The following is a 12,994-nucleotide window of genomic DNA, read 5'->3' on the forward strand; positions in this document are numbered from 1 at the left end:
TTCTACGGCGTGCACCCAAGAGATATATTGTACTGGATCACCATCGAAATATTGGAGCTCCTTCACTCTGTCTGGGAGTCTGCTTATTTCTTCGAGTTCGTCAACGGTTTTTGGCGTTGCTAGAATTTGTTGGCTTTGTGTTTGATTACCACTAGATCCAGAAAATTCTAAATGTTGAATCCGTTGCTCCAGCCTTTTCATAAAACCTTCTTGCTCTTGTGTTAAGTCACTACCCGTTGCAGAATGTTCCAGATTTACGATACGTTGTTCTAAACTTTTGATTTGTTCTATTTGCCGGTTCACTATTCCCGTTAAATTATTGATTGCTGTGGTTAGAGCTTCCATTTTATACTCTTATATTTTTTATTTTTAAGCCTTTGAATTTGTAAATTTTTTTATTGAACAATAGTTCGATTTTGATTATTCGTATCAACTCTCGTTCTCCAGTAATAGGGTTTCTATGTTTTACGTGTATTGGTGGTATTGCTACCTTTACTTTTTTCATTTATTAGTTTTCGTTTTAAATTTTAGTAGTCAAATTAATTTTGATTTCTTAATTTATTTAATTCACCGTTATTTATATTAATTTAATTTTAGTTTAATTTTTGGTTAAGTTTTTTTAATTTAATTTAAATTTTTTTTTTTTTTTTTTTTACTTTTATTTAAGTTTTTAATTTTTAATTATTAAGTTTAATTCAATTTTTTATTGGTTTTTATATTTAATTAATTTTTATTTAAATTAGAATTGTTAATCGTTTTTCTTTTAAATTGTTTAATTTTCCTTTTTTTAAAAAAATTTTCTTACTTTAGTATTATGAGGACTATTAAAGCGCGGGTTCGCATGTCCTATTGTTCCCGTGTTACTGAAGGTTACTTCAGGAGTCTCAGATGATTGTGTTGTGCTTTGTTCGCAGGTCGCAGATTTCTACTGGAGGCACCGTATTGTTCCTTTTTGGCTGTTAGTGTTCGAGATTTACTATCGGCCTACTGCGGTACGAGTTACGCTCACTTATGACGGGTTATTTAACCTTGTCTTCACTTGTAGAACCTTATTGTTACGACCTGTCCCTGCTCCTCGGGCGCCAGTTACGAATTTTGTGTCAAAATTCGTTTAAAAAAAATAATTTTATTTCGATTTTAAAATTACTTTTATAATACGTTTTATTTCTTTAAGATTACTTTTACAATACGTTTTATTTCACAACACTAGGTTAAAATTTTATATAACTTTACAATTAAATTTTAAGACTATTCTAAGACTTTAATGCTTAGTTCAATTAATGTCTAAGACTATCTAAGACTAAATTCTTAATCTAAATGTTACCTAATTTATAGTATAAAATTTGCTTATTTAGCAAATTTAATTTTATGTTATTTTCCTAACTAAAAATTTCTCACAGTACAGCGTAGACATGTCGTCAGCACTTTTTGTGGGAACATATTTTTGCGTTAAGAAATTCTCATGCTGAAATATGATGTTTGCTGGAAACGTATTTGAACATGTTTTAATATTAATATTCAGCGTAGAAGAATTCTCACGATGAAATATGTCTGATGAAACATGTTTGAACTTGTTTTAACATGCCCGCTATTTGATCCCTCGTTAACTTACATACGTAATTAAATAAGATTACCATTTGAAATAATGAGAATCTGAGCAGTTTTATGACATAATGGATCGTAAAAATTTTTAAATTTTAGTCAAGCAGTAAACAAATTTTATCGAAAAATTCAAAGACTATTGATCGTGTTATGAAACATACATGTACGTGTATAATACAGATAATTTTATATTCTAATAATATTATTCCTAATCGAAGATTATATTCGCCGAACACGGGAATTTTACTCTTTGAATCGAAAAAAGATCCCGGTGTCCGCGGTTCTAAACTAAATTTTATAAAGTTTGTATTAATTTGTAAATATTCAAATTCAATAGTGTACTACTTCCAAATCCAAAAGTTACGTGTAATTATTACATGTCAAATGTTTTTCTGTAATTATTACTATTAAAATTAGCTAACCGGTAACATTATGTTTTGATTTGATGCTCTTTAATGTGCAATGATATTATTCCCTGAATATAACACTTAACTCTTTTAACTGGGAGAACATTTATGCTAACTTTCTTTTAAAAATAATTTAATTTTAAGCACTAGTTGATTTCATAGAATTATGAATTTAATGAATGGTATTAACAATATTTTGTTGCAATTTAATATTACAAGAAGCAAAGTCTATGGACCGAAGTGCTAGCTGGGAAAATGCTTATGCTCTGCTAACGATTATCTGGATCCTTCGTTCTTTATATCGTATACAACTTTTATCTGAAGCTTTTAACAATAAGTAAGAGTGGAGGTATTGACATTATAGGATGTTATAATATCAATACCACCACTGGTATTGATTATAATTGAGTGGTGGTATAGATTATAGGATATTATAGGTGGTATTGATATTATACCAGTCCTAAAAAAGTAATCCTAAATCTACAATGTAAAATTAGTCAACTATTTAGCCATCATAATATTTTTTGAAAAAATTCACTTATTTCGTCGATCAAATTCAGTATAGAATTGAAAAAAAAAAAATACGAAGATTTTAATGAATTTATATTCAGGAAGTATTTTTTTTTTATAATTAAATTGAATATTCCAATTCATCTTAAAATTCCCTAATCTACATAATTTTTATATAAATTTACTTTAACTATATCGAATAATTTAATTATTAATTCAAACTTGTTAAAATTAAATCAAGCAACGTATTCCTATTGGTGCATTACCATTAATGAATAAAAAATTGTGGGTATTCTAGGCAAACGCCTCAAATTTTATTTCATTTTTTTATGTCAAATATTATAATCAAATTTATAACCATAAAATCTGAACTTCTGAACTTCAGGTCAGTTATTCAATTTACAATTCTATATTTTATTATTATTATTATTGATCGATATTATTATATAAAATCCAAAATTATCTTCATGAATCAAAATCTTGCGATATAGTCTTGGTCATTTTTATATACAAAAGAAAAAGTAATTCATAACCTTTACAAATTGTGTACCGATTTCAATTGAAATTCAAAATCATTATTGCTAAATTTCCATACAAGACATACAAACATATGTAATAGGAAATTGCATTATTCCAATTGTAAGAAATCAAACAAAAGATTTAAGATCCACCCTCAAGTAGTTGCCTAAATCCTTTTAAACTTTTCAAGTACTTTATAATAATAAAAAAAAATTTCTTGTTACATATTAGATTTAGAAAATACAAAAAAAAAAAAAAAAAAAACCGAAATCGCGATAAAGTTCATGAACTTTTCTTATTCATTCAAATGCAAGTAGACATAACCACAATGTAATTTATCACGATTCATTCATCCTGACATTCAAAAAAAAATTTTTTTATTGTACATTATTAATCATGAAGTACAAAATGCACTATGAGGATTAAGGAATAATAAGAGAAAAATCTTAGGAAAATAAAAAAATACGAGAAAACGAGACTACGAAAAATGTTTGTTTTTTTTATTATTTTACAAAAATCAGTGAGGAAAACAAAATTTGATGTGGTCAGTACATTATCGCACATTGCATTATCTTTAAAATAAATTTGTTCTCATAATTTCCCAAAAAAAATAGCACAAGATTTCGAAAATGTATTTTATAAAATCATTTAAAATTTTAAGAATCTCAGTAACCATTTTTGTTACCGTACCTCCCAAAATAAGAACTTAGTATGATTCTTAGCACGAACTTTAATATAAGACATTCCATTAATATTATTTTTTAATGTTTTTGGAAACTATACTAAACTTACATATTATTTAAATTTTAGTTGCTTACTCTTGATTTCCACGAAAAATTTACAAGTTCGTTTTATTGTCAGAATGACCCTATACACAGTAAGATAACAAAAAAAATTGAACAACTCTGTTATTTTCTCGAAAATGACCGGAAATATGAGATCGGCGTGTAACAAAAAATCAAGATTACTAGCACCAAACATTGATCAAATCCTCACATATCAATTTTAAAGTCATATGTAAAAAAAAATTTATTAAAATCAGATCTCCCTAGCTTAAAATGCAGGAGGGCAAAGATCAAAAGACCAATCTGTATCACGCTTGAAATATTTGTGCTGTAAATTTCCACCATGGTGAAGGTTGCACTTCAACAAGTCGACATATGAAATTTGTTGCCATCACAATACCTTCCATATTGTATACGATGCCGTTGGTGGTAAAAAAATTTTGTGCTTTTTTAAATGCAATCATTTAAATTTGACTAAAATTTTACAATTCATTTTGATTATATAAAAGCAACTTATAAAAAGTGAAAAGAATACACAATTCTTTAAATGTAACAAAACTTTGCATTTACAACAACAAAAAAAAAAACAAAATAGGTAGTTTAAATTATTATTTCCAAAATGCTCTAAAATGGGTGCATTTAAGAAAAATATTCATAAAATCAAAAAAGAACAAAATGACAATTTTGTGTTTTGAAATGAAAGACTTTATGCCTTTAACTTAAAAAAAAATTGAACTGCCATTTTTAAACAAGGCGTACTTTTTAAATAAACATTATTTATCGTTTAAATTATTAAAAAAAAAATTGCTATCACTTATTTTCACCTATTGTATAAATTTTTACGCCACAAACAAATCAAAAACAAAAAAAAGGAAAATAATAAATGATTAACAATTTACAAAAATGATTTTGATAATTTTCACGGAAATTATTTCCATTTTAACAATAAAAAATTAAAAAAAAAACCAAATGTCTTTTAAAATATTTAAATAAGAAAAGAAGCTGTTTTGTGAAGTTAAAGATCTTATGATTACCAATACGAAGCTTATAAATAAAAGCAGTAACAAATTAAATATATTTCGGATGAATGTAGTCGAGCTCCGGCCTATTAGAAGACGAAGAGAAGATACTACGGGAAGGTTAAGTGAAAGTATTTTTTCCAGTAAAGGGACTTGGCTTCTTTTTAATTAATACCCTATAGCTTCATTGAGTTTGATTGAGGTTCGTCTGTTTAATCACGAATTTATTTCACTGCTGAACACTACACAACGTAAAAAAATTTATTTTTTTTTACGTTGTGTATACTAGAAACCCTTTAGATATACCCATACTTTACAAATTCAAGTTATACAGATCCTCTGTATTAAGAAGATAATGGAGAGATCGTGCAAACATACTTTGTAAGTCTCTTACAGTATCTACCTATCCAATAACAACCCAATTGTTTTGGACAGGGATATGGTTTCCGTAATATTTAGGAACTGTTAATGTAATGTAATTCATTTCATTTCTATGAATTTGTTGTTGAAAAGAGGCCGCCACTAGTGGAAGGCATGATAGTTAATAGTGAAGTGTCAGGATTGCATAAATGACAGAGCTATGTGCTTTTCGAAGACATATGAGAATTGCTGTTTGCTTGTCACACCACACCTACATCTACGTCTGATTCTAATTCATTTCTTTTATTAAGTACAATGCAGTAATTCTGCCTCCGTTAGGAAGCCAATTTGTCTCATTCGTATTATCAATACCAATGGATGGTTGTTCTTCGACAAATTATTAATAATATTGCAAAATTTTGAATATATTTGCAAATATTATTTTTAATTAAATTTATCACAAACTTTAAAAAACCAAAAAATCTATCTCAAAGGTCATGTATTACAATCCGTGACTGTGTTTTACTATGAAAATTATTGTTATATTTGGAATATTTTGTAAAGTCTAATGCTAAATTTGTTATACATATAATACAGTAAAATTAACCTACAAGATTTAAATCAACTGTTTGACATTAATTGTCACTAAATTAATATTAAAATCCCGGTAGATGGTACCGCACTAAATATTTGGGCTTCAGTTACTCTTTCACTGTAGTAGTAAGTAACAATAAACAGTATTCCATCAAACTTCTAAACGAAAAATTTGTACTTCATAATACAACAACATTTAATTGAAATCGGAAATTTTAAGGATAAACTGTTTTTTCTCATTTGACATAATTTAATTGTTTTATATTCTCATAAATATTTTTCTCTTCTTTCTTTCTCTTTTACTGTCAATGTTTTTGTCACCAATTTAATTTTTATCTGTTTTCCTCATTTTCTGTTTGTCAAATGCGACTAAACGATTCATGATTGATTCACGACGTCCTTGTAAATTATACAAAGGTGGGTGAAAATTATTCTTTCTTTTGTGAAAGAAAAATAAACAAGAGAAAAAAAAGAGAAAGGAATAAAAATCATGTACGACTACATGTTAAAAATATAAGTGAAGCTAGTTAGTTAGCATCTTAAAATATTTTTAACTACTATTATTATAATTTTTTAGTTTTTTTAAATAAAACATAACTTTCGTGATTTATTATAAATTATTTAAAGAAAAACATTCAAATCACATAAATAAATTCAGTGATTTACCATGAAAAACTTACGAATATTGTCGTGGAATAAATTTAAAATTTATAAAATATAGAAAACCTTTCCACACATAATTATAGATTTCATGAATGTCTTGGCAAATAAACTAATTGATTATTTTGTTGTCCAATACAATGTATGTATGTATATGGATACAATGGAATATGGGTACATCTAAAGGATTTCTATTATACACAAATTTACATATACATACAATTATTTAATTAATGTCTCCGAGGAAAACCATTCTTCCTGAATAAAATTATCTTAATTAACCTCTTTGGTATGGCATAATTGAACAAGAAAGTATGAAATTTATGAAATATAATATTACATGAATATGGTGTATAAACATATTAAAAATTATTTGATTAATTAAGACTGGTAAAATTTTATTTCTTAATATTGAATGCTTAATATATTGTAACTCATATTTTAACGTTACATGATAAGTTGTTTAGGAAATTGAATTATCAAAAATTTTATTAAGCAATTGCAATAATTTGAAAATTTTCACATAAAATTTTGTATAAAACATAAAATAATAACAATTTATAAAATTTCAGTATTCTTAGAGTCAATTTGTAAAATTATTAACTACTTTGGAAAAAACGTGCTTGTTTTGGAGTGTCTAATACTGAATTTTGGATAATTCAAAGTGTTGAATCTTTAAAAAATATTTTGTTACAAACTAACAATACATAAATTGTTCTAGATAATTTTCTTATATCAATCAAGAATATTTTCGACACAATTTACTTAAAATGTAAAATATATTCCTTAGAGATTTCATTGCATTCATAATGCAAAAATAATTAAATTTACTCACTTACATTGGCATATACGATTTTATAAAGCGTATACGTAATATATTTTTAAATAATCTCTCAAAACCGCGCATAAACAAATAAATTAATTTATATATGATTTAAATAGAGTCATCGAGCTTCGATAATTTATATAAAAATTATAACATAAATGGCCATCTGAAATAATGAGAATTTTGAACGTTTATTTGACAATTTTAAATAGAAGCTCACAAAACCCCAGCTTCCAGCTAAATGAAAATTCAAAACATTTTCGTAAAAGTTTACTGCCGAAAAGCAATAATGTGATGGATATTCAATGTATTTTTGACAATTCAATAAAATAGTTTATATGACTTAAATGCACACTCATAACAAATTTCATTGTATTATTCCTTAATTAATTCAAATTTCAGTACAAAATCAAAGTTACAAAATTGATTTACAATATTTTCTACAGCGCAATTTCGGCTATACATAATATATCGCGATACATTGTGTTTATGAAAACTCCCTTTCCTATACTCTACAAAACACTTCGAAAAAAATTTTTCTAGGTATTCTACATTTTTAGACCTATTAGCATACAATTTTTCATTTTTAATGTCGTGTTATTAATTTTTGTTTTATTAAAAACTTGATGTGGACAGCCGCAACACTTATTTAGTTAACCGACCGCAACACTTATTTGCAGAATAATATTAGAAAATCTGTATTAACATATTTTTATTAGTTTAATGAAGACTTGTATAGTTTTTGATAAGACTTTAAAGCACACTGGTACACTCATGCACCTCCAGAATGTGTAAATTTTATGTCTTAGCACTTCTCTTTTTATAATTTAATTTCTACGAAAAGTTTTCCAGTAGGTTTAATTAAATAAACAGAATATTATTAATAAATTTCAAGAAATTTCGTTAGCCAGTTCCGTAAAATTATAAATATTCGACCCCTGATGTAAGTCTGGTTTTCGAGCTTTAATATTCCCAGAAAAAAATTTGTTGGTTTGTTGTGGTGGTGGTCCAACCACCATTAAAATATTGTAAAATATTAAGAAATTGTTCGATACGAAATTTTAAATCCGATCAACACATTTTTGATTAAATTTGCAAGATCAATGGGAAATGTTTATACTTGCAATGCACTAATTAAGAAAAAAAATACCTGGTTTTAACTTTTAAACAGATACTGGTATAATAACAAGTTCAGTGTAATACGATTGGAAAAAATTTGCTAAAGATAAAAATCTTTAATACTCAAAATTATTTATTAAAAACAAATTAAAATAAAGTTCAATTAAAAAAACATTATGCAGACTTTCAATTATTTATAACACCAAAATTATCGTTAATCTACATAATGGATTTCTACCGAAAAAAACTGAAAATCTATCGATTTTTTTAATTAAAACTTATAATGTAAAAGAAATATTAACACTTGTTTTATTCAATCATAAGTCACACATGTTTCAAATTTTCTCATTGTCTAAAACAAATTCATTGCCTCAAGCGAAAGCAATACTTACTCCATGTACGAATGTATAGTAATTGATTTTAATTCAATTATAATAACATTTTTTTCGATGAGCTTTCACTCAATTTTGAATTCAGGTTATCTAGTAAAAATTTTAATAAATAATTTTGTTAAAAAAAAAATTTATTTTTAAATTTTTTTATTGTATGAGAAAATTTGGAATTTTATTACACTTTCTAAATCAACACAGTGAAATATTGAATAATATTGAATTATTGTTCCTTTAAATAGTATAGTGTAAATGCAATTGAATTGTAAAAACTACATTGTGTTAAGGAGACCCTAAGATAGCATGTGATTACATAAATAGTAGGACTTTATGGTTAAGCAACAGAGTGAATGTATATTCGTTCAATTAGCCGTATATTCGTGCAGCGAACAGGAGTGGCCTCGTTTATATCAATTGTTATATTATAAAATATAATAAAAACCAATCATATCTACCTGAATTATAAAAATTCTAAATACTTTATTGAAAGTTTTATCAGCTAAATTTAAAAATTTCTGACGGAAATTCCCTGTAATAACTATAAGTATGAAGCATGAAACAACGTAAATACTAAGCTATGGATAAACTCTTTTAACCTATATTTTTTTTAAAGCATCTTGTTCAGATATTTGCGTCAATTACTAATTTTACTGAAAAACCTTTTTGGAAGTTCTCGTTCTTTTAAATCAAGTGTTAAATCGGAGTATAATCAAAGTATTCAGTGCATGCAATAATTGAAGAAAAAATTTTATAAAAACGAACGCAACAGAGCCTATTTTATCATTTAATAATTTTTCAAATTTGAAGTGTCAAAAGAGCGTGGCTTAATGAAACCTGAATATCTTTTCCGAGTACATAGAGTGCGTTCTGAATATGTTTTGGTTGCAAAAAATGAACACTCTAAGGTAAAAAGCGAAGCCGGCTATATTCTAAATCTGCCCTGATGTAAAAAACGTCTTCAAAAGTTCTATTTTCATGTACGTAAAATGCAGAATATAGAGTAAACATTTAAATACAAATTGAATTAAGTACTTCAAAATTGCTTTGTGTCAAAAAAATTTCTACTACTTAAATTGCGATCTATGAGCATTTCCTAAATTCAATTTAACAATCGTGACATTTTTTTTTTCTTCTCATTTATTTTACATTTTGTGTTTTCATAACTCTATAAACAAAGAACTTGTATTGGCATAATAAGTTTTGTGTATTATTAAGTTATTATCGAATTCAAAAAAGGAAAGTCTACATTTAGTTTTAATAAAACAAAAAAAAAACCTAGACCTAGACAATGAATAAACAACTTCCTTATTTGCAATAAAAATTTTTAATCTCATTATTTTTTTAATTTTTAAATTTTTTTTTCTTTTTTATTTTAGGTATAGCAATATTTCTTGTTATCACAATATGCGATGCAGGATCTAAGGTAAGATTTTAATTTTAAACTCAAATAAAATACCTTATTTTTTTTTCGGTTTTCTTTAAATTTAAAAAATGTTGTGTAAAAAATCTAGCAGCCTACATCAATAACAACTCTAAGTTTTGAATTTCTTTGAATATGACTCAACATCAAATATGACAAAATACTTAATACTCGTATTATGCATATACTGAATGACAATTACAATTATTCAAAAAAATGTCAAATTCATAATAGAATGTACATGCTAAATGAATTTTATAAAAAATAATGACATTAAAATGACAAGTCACATAGAGTAAAATTATTAATATTAATTATTAATTGTTTGAGGGTACTCCTCTGCAATACATTTTTTCATAAAAATGACAACGATAGTAAAATTTGTAAGAACGAGAAAAAAAGTAGAGTTGACCTTGTCAACTCTGTGATACCCGTACGAATTTGTTATCCTATGTGCGAATAACTAATGTGCCATAACTAACTATGGGGCAGACTATGACTTTAAGTTGCCGTATTACCATATTAATTTATGCAAAATTTCAGTACTATGTGTTTTTCAATATTGGTTGTGCCAAACTACTATTGAAGTTGTATGGCAGCTAGCAGAAAGAGCCAAGAAATTTTAGCGAATTTTATGAAGCACATCAGCCCTGCTAATATATTCGCTTGTGTGAAATTTCAATAACACAGCTTTAATAGTTTCTGAAATATAGTCAAATAACTTTTGAAGTTGTATGACAGGTACCAGAAGGAGCCAAATAATTCCAACGACTTTTATGAGACACATTGGCCCTACTAATATATTCGTTTGTGTGAAATTTCAAAACCATAGCTTTAATAGTTTCTGAGATATAGTCAAATAACTTTTGAAGTTGTATGGCAGGTACCAGAAGGAGTCAAGTAATTTCAACGAGTTTTGTGAGCCACATTGGCCCTACTAATATATTCGTTTGTGTGAAATTTCAATACCACAGCTTTTATAGTTTCTGAGATATAGCCAAATAAATTTTGAAGTTGTATGGCAGCTACCCGAACCGGTACCCCGATCATGTCCAATTTAAATAGGGTTCTGGCACTTACTACAATAAATCATTTGTGAAAATTTGGTGAACTTAGCTTATCGTTCGGACGGACGGACGGACGGACAGACAAAGCTAAATCAACTCAGAATTTGACGCGTAAGGCAAATTTAGTATACCCTTCGAACATACGTTCGTACGGGTATAAAAATGTTTATTTTAAGGTTATGTTATACATGAATATTTTTAAATTTACATTTTACTGTTGCACAAATGCTTATATACACAGATTTTAATACAAAAATGTATGCAATTTAAAAAGTGAGTACAATTTTTTTTACAACAATGAAGAAATAGAAAAACTCCTTTTCTTAAAAAAAGAAATTTTGTAAGAGAAATTACAGGGAAAAATATTTTTTCTATGTACCATAGTTTTACAAAAATTAATCTAAGCAAAAATAATGATTTAATCGAAAATATTTGAAAGTACATAATATAAATAATGTAAAAATTTTAAAAACTCTGTAACTAAGGATGTTGTCATTGTCATTCATTAATTGGAATTAAAACTCGCTATCCGTTCTTAATTAACAAGATTTCCAAATGTCGAAATCCTTCTATTGATTCGAATTTTTGGAAAAGATAAGAACAAGTTACACAAAAATTGCATAATTACAAAATGTCATTATCTATGTTATATAAAATATTTTGTTTAACTTATATGTTATAGGAGGAGGTGAACTCAGTTCTAGAATTTATAGTTCATAGAAAAGTCATCCTTTACGGTCACAAATTTGTAGTCTTAGTTCTATATTATAAAACCGACATTTTCTCATAAATTCGTGCATCAAATTTTCAATCATAATCATAAAGCATAAATCAAAGTAAAATTTCCATACATCTTTAATTCTATCTATCCAGAGACTCTATTCTGCCGCCCTTAAATTAAGTCAGGTTTTTTCATAGGAAAATGCTGCCTTAATGAGATGGCTTCCGCGTTCCGTATGTGGTATTCTGTCATTTGCATATTAAAATCCATATTAAAATAAATTCTTTATATAGATAGATTATTGAAAGAATGTTTAAAAAAGAAATTAATTCATATGTAATTCATAAAATTAATTATTCATGCAAGTTAATAAAAAATTCTGTTTGATAACAATTTCTCTACCACTCTGGATTATTACCTTATGTTGGATCTATTGTAATTATATAATATTATGAAACTGTTTATGTATATAGATAAAGATAAGACTTTTAAATACCAATAATTTAAAATGTTTATTGCAGCATTAATTTTGAGTTAAACTTAGTGATATTTTCAATTAAGTTTAGCATGATACTTTATACTATTCCAAAAGATTTCATATAATTTTCTAATTACATCTAAATTTTAGTTAAAAATCTTATTTTGAAATCAATATCCTTACATCCTTTTAAATAAACGTATACAATATTACTTAATTAAATTATTCCCACATTCCATAAATAAATATCTTCAATATACATTCATATGCTTATATGTGATTTAGGTATGTGCCTAGGTAATAGATTATCTATGAACATAAGATTAATAAAATTATTTTTTTCTGTATAATAAAATTCAATTAACTAGAAAACCATTATTAATTCACCTTAAGGTAAATTTCTTTTCTCTTCTTTCCTTTTTTCAAATAACTTCATTTTTAAAAACATTTCCTAATTTTCCTTAATCGATTTAATAAAATGTCTTGTATATACAATAAAAAATCTATGTATATGGAAG

General features: G+C 26.3%; 1 protein-coding gene across 1 annotated transcript in view; it reads left to right on the forward strand.

The window, feature by feature from the left end:
- The window catches only part of LOC129609809 (mucin-2), a 183,499-nt gene that overhangs the window by 151,181 nt on the left and 19,324 nt on the right, over positions 1–12,994 (forward strand). The window contains exon 7 of the mRNA XM_055521931.1: positions 10,167–10,213. Coding sequence (XP_055377906.1) covers positions 10,167–10,213 — 47 coding nt within the window. The remainder of the gene's footprint in view (positions 1–10,166; positions 10,214–12,994) is intronic.

Source organism: Condylostylus longicornis, unplaced genomic scaffold, assembly GCF_029603195.1.
Source record: "Condylostylus longicornis isolate FDR11 unplaced genomic scaffold, ASM2960319v2 ptg000040l, whole genome shotgun sequence".
In the NCBI taxonomy this organism is placed as follows: Eukaryota; Metazoa; Arthropoda; class Insecta; order Diptera; family Dolichopodidae; genus Condylostylus; species Condylostylus longicornis.